Genomic DNA, 17,808 nt, shown 5'->3' with positions numbered 1-17,808 from the left:
GGCCTGGCCAGCGGCTCCGCGGCGTGGCCGGGCAGGATTCTGGGGGGAGGAACGGATCGCCTCCCCCCCGTCGAGGATTTTGGGGGGAGGGATGGAGTGCTTCCCCCCCACTGCGGATGTCCCTGGACGAAACCAGGTAAGTGTTTCGTACATCCCTATACAAGTAGCTGAGGAAAGAGGGAAGTGAAAAGCAAGGGAGAAAGGGGAAGAGATATCCAACTGAATGCAGAGTTCCAGAGAATAGCAAGGAGAGACAAGAAGGCCTTCTTAAATGAACAGTGCAAAGAAATCGAGGAAAACAATAAAATGGGAAAGACTAGAGATCTTTTCTGGAAAATCAGAGATCTCAAGGGAATGTTTTGTGCAAAGACGGGCATGATAAAGGACAAAGAAGGCCGGGACCTAACAGAAGCAGATGAGATTAAGAAGAGATGGAAAGAATACACAGAAGAACTATACAGGAAGCATCTGAATGTCCCTGATAGCCATGATAGTGCGCTCACTGAACTTGAGCCGGACATCCTCGAGAGTGAAGTCAAGTGGGCCTTAGGAAGCATTAGTAACAACAAAGCTAGCGGAGATGACAGTATTCCAGCTGAGCTATTTAAGATCCTAAAAGATGATGCTGTTAAAGTGCTGCTCTCAATATGCCAACAAATTTGGAACACTCAGCAGTGGCCACAGGACTGGAAAAGGTCAGTTTACATTCCAATTCCAAAAACGGGCAATGCCAAAGAGTGTTCAAACTACCGTACAATTGCGCTCATTTCACATGCCAGCAAGGTTATGCTAAAAATCCTACAAGCTAGGCTTCAGCAGCATGTGAACTGAGAACTACCAGAAGTACAAGCGGGGTTTCAAAGAGGCAGAGGAACTAGAGATCGCCAACGTTCGCTGGATCATGGAGAAAGCAAGAGAATTCCAGAAAAACATCTATTTCTGCTTCATGGACTACGCTAAAGCCTTTGATTGTGTGGATCATAACAAACTGTGGCAAATTCTGAAAGAGATGGGAGTACCAGACCACCTTACCTGTCTCCTGAGAAACCTGTACGAGGGTCAAGAAGCAACAGTAAGAACCAGACATGGAACAACTGATTGGTTCAAAATTGGGAAAGGAGTACGACAAGGCTGTATATTGTCGCCCTGCTTATTTAATTTATATGCAGAGTACATCATGAGAAACACCGGATTGGATGAATCACAGGTCGGAATTAAGATTGCCGGGAGAATTATCAACAACCTCAGATACGCAGACATTACCACCCTAATGGCAGAAAGCGAAGAGGATGTAAAGAGCCTCTTGTTGAGGGTGAAAGAGGAGAGTGCAAAAGCTGGTTTGAAACTCAACATTAAAAAAATGAAGATCATGGCATCTGGCCCCATCACTTCCTGGCATATAGAAGGGGAAGAAATGGAAGCAGTGACAGATTTTATTTTCTTGGGCTCCAAGATCACCGCAGACGGTGACTGTAGTCATGAAATTAAAAGACGCTTGCTCCTTGGGAGGAAAGCTACGGCAAACCTAGACAGCATAGTAAGAAGCAGAGACATCACCTTGCCGACATAATCAAAGCTATGGTTTTCCCAGTAGCAATGTATGGCTGTGAGAGCTGGACTATAAGGAAGGCTGAGCGCTGAAGAATTGATGCTTTCGAACTGTGGTGCTGGAGAAGACTCTTACGAGTCCCCTGGACTGCAAGGAGGTCAGATCAGTCAATCCTAAAGGAAATCAACCCTGAGTGCTCATTGGAAGGACAGATACTGAAGCTGAAGCTGAAATATTTTGGCCACTTAATGCGAAGAGAAAACTCCCTGGAAAAGACCCTGATGCTGGGAAAGATTGAAGGCAAAAGGAGAAGGGGACGGCAGAGGATGAGATGGCTAGATAGCATCACCGATGCAATGAATATGGACTTGAGCACACTCTGGGAGAGAGCGCAGGACAGGAAGGCCTGGCGTGCTATGGTCCATGGGGTCACGAAGAGTCAGACATGACTGAAGAACAACAACATGCAAATGTAGAAGTATAGGAGTAACTTTAGAAATACTTACTCTTATTTAAATATAAATACCAGACATCTCACCGTAGTTGGGAAGACTGACTAGGGCACCTGTGTACCTCCTCAGTTTGCTGTCCAGGTGCTAACTGTTGATGGGCAATTTCAAGGCCTCTGCTCTCCCTTCTGATAGTTCTTTATCTTCAAACCAGACTTGGACAGCCCACCAGATAGAGGACACCTTCAAAAGAGGACTGTCCTCTGTCAGATGTCCAAAAAATGTTCATCTCATGACCCTGCTGTAATACTGTAAGGGCAACCCCCTCCTGCAGAGGGACAAATTGCACAGGTCCTTACCATGCACTCACCATGCCTGACCAGGAGATAAGGAGGACCTCTGGATAGTTGGCCCCACCCATGTGATGGTCAGCCTTTAAACTAGGGGTAGGCGGCCAGCAGCCCTCGGCTTAATTTCATAGGGCCCTTGGCCAAAATTCAGAAGTCCTCTGGGATTGATTCACTTAGTCCTCTGGCAAGAGAGGCCTTTTCTTCCTCCGGCAGCCTGCTTGACAGAGAGGGAGAGAGAAAAGGAGGTGGCCGAGAGCGGGGGGGTGGCCCCACCCACTTCTGTCTCTGGCCCCAGCCATGGGTGGCCCTGCCCACCACCAACCTGTTGTTCCCAACAGATGACTGAACCCATGGAAAGCAGCTGCCATGCCACTCCTGTAATAATAAATGCCTGCTGACCCTGCCCGTGGCCCACACACATTCAGCGCAACTTCTGAAAGGGCCTACATGTACATGCATACCACCTTTATGGTCAGAGGCATTGCATGCATGATCAAGAGCCATGCTTTTTGATCATGTCCCTGATTGCTTGGACAGAACCTATGCACTTACAATTTGTACTCACATAGGCTTTTTCTCAAGTTGGGCATGGGGAAGAGGCATGGTGCATGTTGTGCAATGTATGTACACCCCTACTATCTCTGCTTCCTTGGGTTGGTGGTCCTCATATCCTATATGGCAGGAATGGGGAATATATGCCCCCCCAGATGTTTTTGGACTGTGTCTTCTTTCATCCCTCACCACTGGCTGTGCTGGTGAGAGATAATGGGAGGTGCAGTCCATCAGCATCTGGAGACACATCAGACACATTACTGACCCCTATTATATGGCTTCAGGGACAGAGTCTTGGTGGCTCTCCCTGGAGATACCTATGATAACTTTAGAACTACAAACATTGTGCAGAACAGGAAAATAAGACTCCCCCCTCCCATCTCTTGACTGTCATGAGCAGCATGTGCTGAAACCATCAGAAATATAACTCTTAAGTTTTCATTTTCAATTAGTGTTCTTCCCACCTTCATCTTTCTAACTATAGACACAATAGTGACAAGAACAAGCAGTTGCCAGTCTGACAGCAGTGGATTTCTCGAAGATCCTTTGGAGCCCTTGCCGCCACAGGTGAGTAGGGAGTGAGAAGCTGAAACCAATGAAAAACCATTGAGTGTTTTTAGAGTGTTGGGTTTGGAAGGGTTTGGAAGGGGTTTGGAAGTTTGTGTTGGATTGAGTGTTGGGTTTGGAAGGGGGCAATTCTGCTGATCATGAGATGGGTCTATACTAGACTTCATTCTAAATCTAGTATTGGATGTCATTGCTAAATATCATGTCCCGCTTCCCAGAATTTTCAGGGGTTATTTTCCAACACAAATAAGTGCCAGGATTTAAAAGCCTGCCTGGAAGTTATCCCTTGTGGCCTGGAAGCCCTAACCCCAAATTTCAAATGTGTGGGAGTTGGCCACGTTCATCTCCCCTGATCCCCACTCAATGCCGCTGTGTGCATCAACTGCAACTCCCTGTCTACCAAAACTCTAGAGTAACCTTCCCCAATATGATGCCCTCCAGATGGTTTTGACTACAAATCCCAGCATTCCTGACCATTGGTGATGTTGGCTGCTGTTGGGAATTGAAGTCCAAAACGTCTGGAGGACACCCGGTTGGGGAAAGCTGCTCTAGAGGCCTTATCACATCCCCTCAAGGGGCTTTTCTAGGGAACCAGTCAGGTTTCCAATGAGAATGGTCCATTCTGGGCTACCTTGGTATGATTGTGCAGCCCAGTCCTATGCATCTTTATTCTGAAGTCAGTCCCATACATATATGTTATTTCTGCTATGTGTGTATAGTGAAAGACTATCATCACTGTTCCACTGAATTAATTGTTAAAAGGATAGAGAAATACTGAATGAAGTAATTATGCTGAAAACAATGGGTTGGATCCAGAAAACAGCACAATCCTGTACATGTCTTCTCAGAAGTAAGCACAATAGAGTTCAGTGAGGCTTACTTCAGGGTAAGTGGGTACAGGATTGTAGCCAAATTCATTGAACTGAGTTCCCTGTGAAATAACATTGTTTTTTCTCAGTCTGAACTTGCTCTGGAGCCAACCGATATTAATGTTGATGCAGTCTTTTTTCTTTCTTTCAGGGCTTGTCTCTGCCTGGAAACGTGAGACTCGGCAGCCCTCATGATTGCCAAGCATTTCGGCGACACAGGAAAGATTCAGCTCTGACTAGCCAGGATCTTCAGCCCCATACAGAGGGGCCTGTTGCCAACACATCAACAGCAGATGGTCACAATGGTGTATCGTTGACCAGCCTGAGCAGGGAACACACTTTTCAGGGAGAAGAAGTCTTCTATTCCATAAACAAAGAAGATGATCTGTATGAGACTTTCAGTGGTCAGTCTGAAAGTGCTGAGATGGATGAGGAGGAGATGCAAGGAAGAGGAGGACAGTTGGAGAAAGAAGATAGTTGTATACAAGACTGTATTTCATGCTGTCGTGCTGACAATATGAACTGGGTTGATATTAGCCCTCCAGAAAGTAATGTCCTTTGGGACTGTAGTGAAATGCACCAAGCTGTAGGTTCTGCTCCTGCAAAGGAAAGTTGCATAATTCTCAATGGACTTAGTGATGGCCAAATTGCTGAAGATAGAAAAGGATGTGAAGAACCTGTGACTGAAGAAGAGAAGATTAGAGATGTATGTAAAGAAGACAATCTGGGAGGTATTGTAGTGTGTGTGGAAGGAAAGTTGTATGACATGAAGGTTTCAGGAAAATTGGACTCCCCCATTCCAGTTTCAGATGTCACCAGTGATTGTCAGGATGTGGATTTAGATGGTGCGCTTAGACCTTTGGATATAACTAGAGCCTCCAAAATGGAGCGTGACATCATTGTTGCACAGCCAGAGATCAATGTTATTTCAAGACGCTCTCTTCAAGACCCTAGCCATTCCCCTTACTGCTTTAAAAAGGAAGAAATTAGATCCTTGGATATATTACCCACAAGCACCGAATTGGACAAAGATGGGTGTGTTCTCAGCTTTGAATTGAATACTACTCCTTTGAAATCTGTCACTGTCCAGATGCCTTCAAGACTGATGTCAAATATGCACAGCATCTCATTGGGTGAAACTGCGGCAAAAGGTCAGTCTATGGATTTCACATCCAAGGTGTCCCAGTGCTCCAAGGATGAGTCTCTAGTTGCATCAGCACAGGGCGCATCCAAGAGGGAAGATAAGCAAGTGAGGGAAGCTTCTATTCAAACCGACAGGAGCCAAAGAAAGAAAGACGCGCTCCCCCTGTTTCATCGACTCCCTTCATTTCATGGGCATGGCCATCTTGTGAAGTCTGCCTCTCTAGATACAGGACTTTATGGAAAATACAGATCTCGCTGCCATGAACCTTTTAATGCCCGGTGTGGCCAGCACAGAGGTCATTGCTGCGCTTTGAGCTCCCGTCACTGCTGTTTGATGTGGTCTTTCCCCTTCGCTCCGCCGTGCGAGCATCCCATGGCAAGTTGCTCATCTCGCACCACTACGGAGCTGCAGCTTCTGAAAACGCTCAAGCTGCTGCAGGACACAGCAATGAGAAATATTTCTGCTGTGAGTCTATTTCTTAATGAACTATGATTAGGGGTGCTAACTGGTCATGAGCCCTAACTAGGCTGACTAGTAAAACTGTTCTGTCGAACAACTGAGACGGGGGAAGGGGTCCAAAACATCCGTGAACCCCAGATTAGTTAAGAAAAAATAGTCTGGCCTGCCTCAGGTCAGACTATTTGTCTATATAGCCCAGTATTGCCCACTGTGACCGGCAGCCCCTCTCTAGGGTTTCAGGAAGAGCTCTTGAACATTGTTTTCTACCTGATTCTTTTAACTGGAGGGTCTTCTGATCTGGCTTCACATGACCTTGCTCTGCCTTCTGAGATTTCTCCTAGAGGTGGAGAGCAGTCTTTTTTTTTTTTTTAATCAAAAGCTGGCCAGCCTAAAATGTTTGTGGCTCTGTTCAGACAATGGTTCCACATACACTGAATGTGTGGAGGTGGAACTAGGATCGCACCCACTGGGCTTCCCCCCAGCCTCTGTAAGTTTGGCCAAACCTTTGCACAGAATCTACATCAGGGGTGTAGAACCTCAGGCATGGGGGACAAATCTGGTCCACCTGGGGTTCCAAGCCAGCCCTCTGGGGTTCCACAGATGGGCATGCCCCATTCCCCTAGCCCCACTGGCTTTATTTGATATCTATCATTCGGTGGTTTCCAAGCTTGTGCACAATGTATGCAAAGTATATATTATATGCATACAAGTTGTACACACATCGGTTCTGTTCAGAGTTTTGGCTGAACACACAGAGGTGGGTGGTAAAGCCAGTGGATTTAGGGATGGCATGGGTGCCCGACTGGGACCAGGAATCCAGCGGACTCCCCCCCATCTGCTGTCCAGAGCCGCACCCACTGAGCCCCCTGCACCACTCGTGCTCCCTGTGTGCTCACTGAGCCACCCACACTCACCCCGGGCCCGTCCAGCAAGCTCTGCGATCGCCATTTTGCAAAAGAAAATGGCAATCACGAAAATGTGTGCATTTGATCTTATGCAAAATGGCACCATGAATGGCCGATATATGTAAGATTACAGGCGTAAATGGCCCAGTTAAGCCTGTACGGGGGAGCTTGGGCACGGGTCTGTGGGTGCACGAGCTGTGCCAGCATCTGGGCAGGTGCCCGGAGGACCCCAGCTGGGAGGCATCTGGCCATCCCTAAAAGTGGTCCTGATCCCGTTTCCATGCAGTCAGGGAACACGAAACTGTCATCTGCATTGGGCCTGTGTGTTACCCGTAACTTGAGATATATTTGGTTTTCACATAAAATATGTTAAGTTTCCATGAAGAAAGAACATATTTCCATGAATATATTTCCATAAAATATGTACTTTCCATGAAGAAAGAAAGGAGCCCAATGTACAGGGTATGTTTCCACTGTTGCCTCCTTCATATTTCAGACCACATGGGGCTATGTTTCAAGGAGGGCTTACATATCTGGCCTACAGTGATTTCTTTGTATTTGAAACCCAGCCGAGGAGGTTCCAGTGTGAACAACGTAATTATCAATGGGAAGAAAATGGGTTTCACAACATTGAGACATTCACAACACGGTGCATGATTTTTCTGACCATGCCCTGACACTTGTAAATGTCCACAAGATGGCAGTGTTTCATAAATCACTCACAACCCAACCAAAAAGCTCTTTCAAGTTACAAGGCCCCACTATACTTTTCCATATAAAAGCAGCAATATGCTTTTTTTCTCAGTAAGCATTGCAGTGGCTTGACAACACTCCACTGTGCCAAGATCTGTAACTGGAGCCAAACAAACAAGCCAGATTTAATCACATGGTTTACTTTCTCACTCTTTTTTCTCTCCGGTGTCCTGTGCCATTTGCTTGCATGGCTGACAAGTACGAAAATCAAACCAGAAACAGAACTTGAGGTCCTCAAGTTGATTCTTGTTTATGTATGTTCCTGGCTTAGAGATGTGAACCTGTGGTCTCTGGATCCTCTCCCTTATCAGAGTATCCTGGACAGATGTAACAGGGAAGTAGAATGGAGAAAGACAGTCCTCTCTTGCCCTCCCAGTAGGGGAGTGAATGGCAAGGAAGAGAGAGAGATGTTGATAACCAGAGGAGCATAGAAGAGGAGATGTATGGGAAATGCCAGGGGAACCTGGAAGACCAGGCTCACAGCCTTTTTGTTGAGTCCATGAAGTCAGGCACCCTTCCCTTCCAAGGATCTTGTCTCAGGAACATAAAAAGCTGCCTTATACTGAGATCAGACCATTGGACCATCTAGGCCGGTATTATCAACACTGACTGGCAGCTGCTCCCCAGGGTTTCAGGCAGGATTTCTTTCCTAGCCCTACCTGGAAGTGCCAGAGATTGAACTTGGGATCTTCTACATGTGATGCATATGCTCCACCACTGGGTTATGGCCCTTTCCCATTTCTCATGTGGGACCGCATGACTATTGGGTTTATAAATGGTTACATGTATGTGTGCAGACGTGTGTGTGTGTGTTTATGCATGTATGTATGCATGCATAGCCATAGGTTTCAATAGACTCTCATTAGTACTTGGAGGTCCTCAAGTTGATTCTGCCCAAGGATGTGCAGCTTCTTGGGTGGGAACGTCTCAACAAATCTGTCTGCCTACCTTTAAGAGGTACGAATACACAGTGAACTGTTGCCTCTTCTTGATCTTGATCTTTAGTGCACAGTCCATGAAATTGAAGTTATGAAAGATTCATGCCAAAAGTTTCGAGAACGGTTGGATGAGATTGAACACCACCTGACAGAGCAAGAGGCTCTCTTTTCCAGCACCATGTCAATTGAAGGACGGTAATGGCATCGCATATACAAGCAGCTGACAGTCCATAGCACAACATAGCATTTGTCACACCATAATGTGCACGACAAAAACTATACATAAAAATATATATAACATTTGAATGTCAGCATTCGGAACAGAATGATCTCTAAGCAGAACAATTATGTCAGTGGCATAAATGGTACACAGGGTTTGTTCTATCCCCTTTCCCACTTGTCTTCGGACAGACCTGCTGCAACTAACCCTACAGGTTTGCACCATCTACCATACCATTTGGGTGGGGTGAGGCAATGCAAGAGTTCTGAATGCAAGAGTTAACATTAACTAAGAACACAGTAATTTACTAGGATAGCCTGTCCCAGCCCCAATTCAAGTTTATTGATCCATAGTGCTCCCAAGTACAGGAAATGAATTGTGACCAGCTCTTAAATAAGCAAATTTCATTAGTGTTGAACACAATTGTCTTTAACTATGAAATACAATTTTGATGATATTAAGGGATCTAGAAGCTTCACTGAAGGTTGCATTTCTCTCTTCTTCCTTGCCACTCTGTTATCTACCATAGAGAGGAAAGAAGACAATTGCAGGACTTGCGGCAAGCTGTTCGTCAAGAGGTTGCTGAACTGGAATGCCAGCTGCAGGATCGTGCCCACCAGGTTAGGGAAGGAATTCTAATGGTACGTTCTGTGAGCAGACAGCCTTGTGATGAATGGCATTGTGCTCTGCATGGGGCTACCTCTGAAGACCCTTGGGGGGCTTCAGCAAATTACTACAGCCAGAACTGTAGCCAGAGTATTTCAGCATCTGCACTAGAGGTTTTTTTTAATACAATTCATAGGCCTGTTGTCCTAAAAAAAAACTTGAGTCCATGTAACCTAGATGCAATTTGGTCAGGCAAGGTATTAACGATCATCTAGACCTCATTAAAGACTGTTGCAGGAGGGCAATGGGGATTTATATAAAAACGTGACAGAAGTAAATGACAGGTGCAACATCATAGATGTTGCAGCTATCAGAGTAGGCCAGGACATGGCTAGTCTTGCCCAGGAAAGGTCAGAAGGCTTCCCAGAAGCAATATCCAGGATGCCTGTCACAGGTCAAAAGCTAGGCCAGTTATCCTTCAGCATAACAGCTGGTATAGAACAGCCAGGAGCAGGATTGCACAGTGGAAACAGGATAGTTCAAATCCAAAGCGGCTGAACGATATGAGAAACTCCCAAAGGAAAAATAGAACAGCTTGGTGAGCAGCTCACCATTCAGTTCCTGCTGAGATGGCCCCTCCCTCTTGGACTGCCACCATAGGGCTTCTGAACAGACATCCTTCCCTGAGGTGAAGAAAGAGACCATCGAACAGCTGGCCAGATAACCTGATTGAAGAGAGCAGGTGAGAGCATATATGTCAGCCTGTGAGAATTGTGGAAGGTAACTACTGCAAACTACTGCAAGTTTGGAAACCCTAGTTTGAGGGTTGCTTTCATTATGGCCAAAACGTACCCCTGGCTTGGTGTGCTTTTGTATGACTCCTTGAAAATTTATCTCCTTTTCATCCAAGTCCTGGATACTGGAAAGAATGATACAGAAGCTCCAGAAGGTTGGTTTAAGGTTCCCAGGAACTGTGCTGCCTCTGAACTTTGGGAACCAGGGGGCTGAACAGTCCCCAGCCTGAGTGTCCAAGCTTGGGAAAGCTACACAACCTGGCTGACGTAAAGCTGAGGCCAGGGCTGGCCCTATCATCAGGCAGAGTGAGACATCTGCCACAGGCAGCAGATGCTGGAAGGTGACAGCAAGGTGGTAGAGGAGAGAGCTGTGGGCTATGTGGCCTGCCTGCGCCCCCTAAGCTAGCCTGCTGCCTTCAGGTGTGTCAGAAGAAAGATTCAACTACCAGTCCAGTTTGCTTTTTGGTACATGGAATAGGAGGCGGCAGCATGTCTTGGGCTGGCCCTGGCTGAGGCGGTGGACCTTTTAAGGCAGCATTTTCTGTAAGCTCTCCCCAAGCCTATGTGAATAGAGGCAGGACTAATCAAGACTTCTACTCATCACATTGGCTGGGCAGAGGATTTATGGAGAGTAGATAAGGGAGCTCAGCTGAAGTTTAGCTCAGTCGGGTCAGGTGGTTTCCTGAGCTGGGACAGACAAGTTCAAGCAGAGTTCTCTGAAGCCCCCAAACCTTTGCAGACTTTGTGGCTTTTGTACACAAAATTCGTCACTGGTGCCCCATGACATGGAGAAAAAGTGGGAAATAATCTTCATGTAATTCGCTCAGCTGCTTGACAAAAGGTTCTTCCTCCTCAAATATACAAATCTGGGGACAAAAAATGGAAATGTCTAAAAATTTAGCATAGCACTTCTGTAACCATCATCAAACAGCAGGCAGGAAGGCTCTGAAACTGAGTAAACGTGATTAGCATTTGATGGTGGTATTATGCCCAGTTTTAACAAGGTGGCAGGTATTTCTAAAAGGCAGGCAGGAGCCCCACAGCATTACAGTGTATTGTATGTAGACTGCTGACTCAACCCATCTTTTAGTTCCTTTAATACGTGTGTTCATTGCAACAGAGCACCTCTCCCTTCTCTTTGCAGCAGCTGGATCAACTGTTAGGTGAACAGTCTCATCTGTGCTCAGAACTTGGAATTTCTGACTGGAGGGAAGAAAGAGGGGCTAGGAATGGACGCGCTCCTCCAGATGCTGCCGCTGCGGCTTCCATTGCCAGAGCCGGGTGTTCAAAGGATATCCACCGCAGGCCTCCCAGTAGGAGTGTGACAGTCCCATCCAGCCCCTCGGCCTCCTTACTCAGACAAACTCAGCTTCAGGCTTCAGCTTTAGCATCAGGCAAGACCAGTCCTGCATCCGACCCCAAGGAACTTCACACCAGTAAAAAAGAAATCAAAGGTCCTTCTCAGCCAAAAATAGATTTCAAGGCCTTCATACAGAACGTAAGAATTAATTTCCATTTGGTTCCTAGAGCAGGGATGGGACTCCTGTTTTCTGGTTCTCTGATCTTTAGTGGGGGGCAAGGGGAGGAGGAAGTGGTCAAACTCTTTAACGAAGTGGTGCTGTATAGCAGGAAGAGCTCTGCAGGGTGCTCAGGGTGCGGCAGTCGTGCAGACCTGACCATTTACATCCAAAAAAGAGCTGCAGCGTGAAAGTGTGTCACATCTCTATTCATCACAGCTTGAAATAATTTCAGCTTGCTTTAGGAGTAAAACTGTGGACAACCCTTTTACCATATTTGGATATAATTTGGTAGGGAGGCCAGGGGCTGACTAAATTGCTTTGGGGTTCAGATCCACCTCACAAGCCACCAGTTGCCCATCTGTGCCCTGGAGCAGTACAATAATACAGCATCTTTGCTGCAAACATGCCATTGCCATGTGCAATGTGCTGCAGTTAGCACACTGAGCTGCCAGCTAACGTCTTGTTGCCCTAGCGCTGAATGCTCTTCATATTCATAGGAAGAGGTCATCCTTAGTTCACAAAGACTGCATTCTTGGTGAACTAAGATATGACCCTCAAGTGGCTGCTTCCACTGACAAATCTTTGGCATCATTTAATGGTGGCAAATGTTCATTTATTGAACGTATGGTTATCTATCTTACCTTATAGTCTGTGGGGAAAAGGTGCGACTTGGATGGTTCACCTTGTGCTAATCCTGCTGTGTTAGATCAACTTCAGTGACAGGATCTGATGCGTGGAACTTTATTTCCCTCAGTTTGGACTCTGAAGTACAAAGGATGTACCCATAATGTGTAAAATAAGGTCAAGTTACTTATATGAAAGTTCACTCTGCTTTGACAGTAAACTATGAAGCTGTTCTGTTTGCTTGTCATGGTCCTCAGTGAGCCAATAGAGATGAACCTCAGACATGTGGTGGCATTTTTAATGTATTAATGCAGTAGCTTCTAACATCTTGTGAGCCATTCTTGTGAAGTGATTGCCACCTAGAGAATCTGACTGTTTGTGTGCCACTGTGAATCCAGCTAAATATGGGGTTTGCAGTGGTGTACAACACGGTCCAGTGGAGTGCATGAAACCCTTTCCCCCCAACATAAATGGCCATCTGGTAAATTGTAGTGTACACCCACACACACTGACATTCTGATTGGGAGGAGTCCCAGGGAGGTGGGAGGGGTTTCGCTTAAGAATCTAGGAAATTGCCCAGCACTATGTTTTCCTAAAAGCATTATGGATTCCTAGTAGAGCCTTTCACTCCAACCAGGCTATCCCAAAAGGACTTAAAAGACACTACCAACTTTAGCAGAAGTGTCAGTTGCATTTTTATTAATATTGCCGTCTTTCTTCACCGATCTACCCATCGTGAAGTTTCCCAGGGTTCAGTGTGTATGGTAGTGGGAGATAGTGGGCTCTCCCATACTGGAGGCATTCAAGACAAGGTTGGACAGCCACCTGTCGGGGATGCTCTGACTTGGATTCCTGCATTGAGCAGGAGCTTTGGACTCGACAACCCTACTATTCTATGATTCTATGGTATATTTTTAAACTATTAGTCTGGCCAGGTTTGCTCAACTCCTGACTCTTTTTATTTCTATCTTTTTATCAGCTGAAGAGATCTTTCCGAAATTCTTTCAGTAATGATGCAACAGAAGGAAGAGACTGATTGATGGCATTTGTTTTACAGTGATATTTTCCGACAAGAGAATTTTTGAAGCACCTGACAGAATCAGATCTAAGCTGCTCTTTTATATACATGATATTTCCCCATAAATGTTAACCCTGCTAAAATGGGGTGGCCTAAAGGGCCAAATGCACTTTTCATTGCAGAATTTACACAGAAATAGACCTACAACATTATCCTCCCACGACATTATTGTTTTCTGTCACCTGCATAGTATCTCCAAATTTCAGCCTCCTACCCCTTACTGCTTTTCTTCTGGAAACAAACCAGATGTGAGGCATAAAATATCCCCAGAATCTATAGATTTTGACATTGGGGTGTTTTTATGTCCCCCAAACCAGGCAACATACCTGGGGTATAAAAATTTCCCATAGATTTTCCAAAGAAAACTGGTCCAGGGAAACAGGCTTAAGCAGGTGTTAGTAGGTTGACACAAACCATGGGATTTCATTTGGGAACATTTACCTCACCAGAGACAGAAATGTAAAATGTTATGGGGTAGAAAAAATACCTCACAACACCAACCAACTTTAGTTTTTAGTAATAATGAAGTTTCACCTAAAGTTTTACCTTGACAGTTTATGATACTTTTCTAATATTTTGAGTTTATGACCTACTTCTGATACCGCAGACACATTTCTTGTTGTGAGGCATTTTACCACCCCAGGACACATTGGAAAATGGCTTGGGATAATAAAATAACCCACAAACACATTTGTGTATATTTTTATGACTGTTGGATGAGTGTTCAAATCACTTTTATGAGAGAATATATCAAAAAGAAGTATACCTGAAAATGCCCTGGGGAAGGCTTGTATTTCAGAGATATTATGGGCAAGAGTCAAGAGGTGTATTCTGACAGAACAAGCCATCATAAGATATGACCTTTATGGAAGGTTCCATCTAAATTGCTGTTTTGTTGTGGAAGACTTTGTGGTTTTCCTTAATCCTGTTACTTATAGGCCTAGTGTTAGGAATAAGGGAATTAGCCATTGTGTGGCCTCCTCCAATAAGTGTCTCCTTTCTGATCACCTGATTTTGTGATATTAGGCACCATCTGCTGGTAGGAATTTAAAATAGCGAAGACAAGAACTCTTCTCCCAGCTGTGGCACCAAAAATCGGGCTCTTAGTGGAGGTTACATGAAATATTAAAATTAGTTTTTACCTCAGGAATGTGTTGTGCAGGTTCTTTAGAGACAAATGTGTGAATTGGGCATTTCTTAAAATTTGGGATGTTTACTGGCCTTGGAATCAATTTAACAATGATGATAATAATTGGCCGATTTCCCCAAAACTCTTTGTGTTTTTAGCTCAGAATTGATATCAGCTCTCCCTTCTCAAAATCTTGAATCTCCCTTTCAACTTCCTCTTAACTAATTAAAAAAAAAAGTTTCCTAATTTGAAATCAAATGTGTTGGACTTCCTTGGCAATTTTCCAGTTACATACAAGTTGAATTTGATAGTACTGTGATTGTTGTTCCCAGTTGGTTCAACATTTCATTGTTCTACAGGTTCTGGGTGCCACTTCGGATGAACTCCAGGGTTGCCTCCCCCCTGTCCTAAGCCTGTTCTAATTTAAGGTATCACCCATCCCTTCAGTTCCAGAATGGAGCCAGAAATTAGGGAGGAGGTGTCCCACTCCCATCCTCCTTCCCAGGATCTGTGCTGCCTGGGTGAATGGTATCTCTGGTTACTGGTAAAATAATACTTCCAAATTACATTATACAATATTATACAACAACATTATACTTCAGAATTTAGGTTTTCGCTAATAAATGCTTCTAGCCCTTGTGATCTTGAAGACGCTGATCTCCAAGTAAGTTTTCTTCCCCATCCTCACATGAATCAGCTTATTGCACAACCAGTACCCACCCCCATGAAAACAGGTCCCTGTGCAGAAAATACTTTGTGCCAATTTAGATATCTTCACTGGATTGGGGTGATTTGGCTGTAAAAGTCTCAAAAAGGGGACATCAATATGTGAGCTAAGGCAGACATGCCTTGTCGTCAGTTTCACTCATAATAAATAACAGCTTATGCCTTAAAGTCAAATGCAGAGTTTAGCATCAAGTTTAACTGATCCTATATTTTAACAAAAGATAGACGCCCAAGAGAAACATTTTCCTTCTTTATCTGTGAGAGGCCTAAATATATTCCTATTTCATACATACATTCCCATAAATTGATTCCTACTTAAACTCTATAGAAATCGATGTTATTAGAGGGGTGGGGAGCTATAGTATCATTTGCCCTATGTAAATGGATTAAGGGTGCAATCCTACTGTGTTGATTGTAAACCTCCAAACTCAGAGTCTTATGGTCATCCTATGCAGGGCAGGAGGAGCAGCGGAGACGACCTGCACCTCCCCATCCTCTCACTCTGCATTTTTCACTAGATGGGCTTTTTTGCCCATCTAGCAAAGGCATTTCTGAGGGGGGAAGGAGGAGGCTGGAGGAGGCCTCTGGATAGCTCGTATCCTGGCCTCTCCAGTCTCTTCCCCTTCCCACCCACTGAGATGCCCCCTTTTCCCCCTCTCTGAGATTGCTTTTCCAACCGCGGAGAGCAGCTGATGCAGGTCTTTCTGCACCTGCTGTGAGGGGGCAGGGGGGGGAGGCAGAGCTCCGATTCCCTCCTCCAAAGTCAGAAGCCTCAGAGCTGGGAATCCAAAGTATCCTATGGCCCCTCAGACGCTGTCTAAGGGCCACTGGACTGCTCCCTCGGTTGCCTATTAGCAAAACTGAATTATTTTAGCACTGAAAGCCTCTGAGCAACTGAGAGGAAGTTCTCCTTCATTTCATTGGATGTGACACTTCATCCAGAGCAAGCCAGCAAGCATTTCTCAAACATGTCCTCTGTCCATTGGGATTTGTTCAGCCTTTAATGGAATTGGGATGCACCTTTTGACATCAGTCAAGGAACGTAATTCAGCCCATGGCAGCCATCAGAAAACCCCACCCAGCATTTCTTTAACTTCTTTGTCTCAAGCCAGACATATTCACATGCTGTCATGGGCTAAATACAGTGTGGATTTAGTTTTTGGTGTATCACCACTAAAGAACATTAAATGACAGATGGGAGAAAATGGCCGGGGGGGGGGGAGATAATGCAAATTCTGCAAATAGTGGGGAAGGCTTCTAGGGAGTGCCATAGCAGAGACTGAAGTTGGCAACATTGAGAACTATGGGAAATACACTTCCCATGTCTCCTTGGATGCTGCTGAGCATGCTTGCTGCAACATCCAAAGATACAGGGAATGCAATTACCATTTAGGGTCATAGGAAACTGTCTTATACTGATGTAGGCAATTGGTCCTTCTAGCCCAGTATTGACTGCCAGGTTTCAGGCAGGGGTTTTTCCATCCCCACCTGGAGATGCTGTGGATTGAACCTAGGACCCTCTGTACACAAAGCAGGTGTTCTACCACTGAACTAAACCCCTTCCCTTCATTTCTCCCCAAGCCCTTGAACACTCAGGCATGCATGTGCCACAGAGCTGGGACTTCAGTTCCTATTGCAGCATTCTCTGGGGCCCTTTGTGCCATCTGCTTTTGCCCTGATAGTTGCATGATGTAGGGGAGACAGTAAGGGGATCTCCAGCCAGGGAATGCTGCACGCCATGACAGCAGTAATTACAGATCTATTTTGGATCAGGCTGGACTCTGGACAGTGTGCTCTGAAATGGGTGGGGATGGGCAAAAGCCCGGTGTCTGAATCCTTCCACCATTTCAAAATGTACCCCACTAATAGTTCACAGACCATTCAGTGTAAAAGTAGGAGGAGGCCAGAGAAGGCCAGCCTCCTCATAAAGAGTGTGAAGCCAGCTTCTGGTACAGAGGTGCTTGGTTACCGTGGCTCCTGGCCTAGCCAGGTTGATGCAGGCTGAAGAAAAGAATGGTGTGACTGTTGTACCATAACCATGGTTTTGTTTTTTTATATCATGCTTCTAGCTGTGATCATTTGCACCACCACAAATAAAGTACTAAGGATAGTGTGTAAATAATATGGTTGCCAACAATTTCCCCCCCACTGGTAGCTGCATATCTGAATTAAATTTAGCAGGTGACACTTTTCCCCCATCACTGCATTTCCATTCTAGAAAAGCATCACCTCTTGAACTCCTGTTGGTCATGCAGCTGTTTGAAGGCACGGGACTCTTGCCAGAAGAAGAAAGGTGGCAACCCTAGCAAAAAGCCATGGAGAAGGAGGGCCACACAGATCTAGGAAAGCGACAAGAAGAGATATGGATAAAAGAATTAGGGGGAAAGAGCACAAGACTTGGGTCATAATACCCAGACCAAGGCCCCCACCAAAAGCACTGGCGGTATCTTTCATTGCCTTAAGGCACAATCCTATGCATGTTGAGACAGGAAAAAGTCCTACAATGCCCAGAATTGGGAGTTATAGGAATTTTTCTGTCTAGACATGCATAGGATTGTGCCCTTAACATATCAGCC

The 17,808-nt window shown here is 45.4% G+C and overlaps 1 protein-coding gene across 12 annotated transcripts in view; it reads left to right on the top strand.

Moving 5' to 3' along the window:
* Positions 1–17,584, top strand: part of ITPRID1 (ITPR interacting domain containing 1) — a 68,786-nt gene extending 51,202 nt beyond the window's left edge. For 8 of the 12 annotated variants that reach the window (XM_084857935.1, XM_084857943.1, XM_084857936.1 and 5 more), the window contains 6 exons: positions 3,385–3,467; positions 4,488–5,945; positions 8,603–8,730; positions 9,285–9,396; positions 11,300–11,653; positions 13,279–17,584. In XM_084857935.1, coding sequence (XP_084714061.1) covers positions 3,385–3,467; positions 4,488–5,945; positions 8,603–8,730; positions 9,285–9,396; positions 11,300–11,653; positions 13,279–13,335 — 2,192 coding nt within the window. In that variant the 3' untranslated portion in view covers positions 13,336–17,584. The remainder of the gene's footprint in view (positions 1–3,384; positions 3,468–4,487; positions 5,946–8,602; positions 8,731–9,284; positions 9,397–11,299; positions 11,654–13,278) is intronic. The other 4 variants (XM_084857941.1, XM_084857940.1, XM_084857939.1 and 1 more) reach the window with 1 other exon arrangement.
* The last annotated feature ends 224 nt before the right edge of the window (positions 17,585–17,808 follow it).

Source organism: Heloderma suspectum, chromosome 5 (assembly GCF_057233095.1).
Source record: "Heloderma suspectum isolate Gila_16-S chromosome 5, 16-S_ref, whole genome shotgun sequence".
Taxonomy (NCBI): Eukaryota; Metazoa; Chordata; class Lepidosauria; order Squamata; family Helodermatidae; genus Heloderma; species Heloderma suspectum.
The sequence above is the reverse complement of the archived record's forward strand: the minus strand, read 5'-3'. Positions and strand labels throughout refer to the sequence as shown.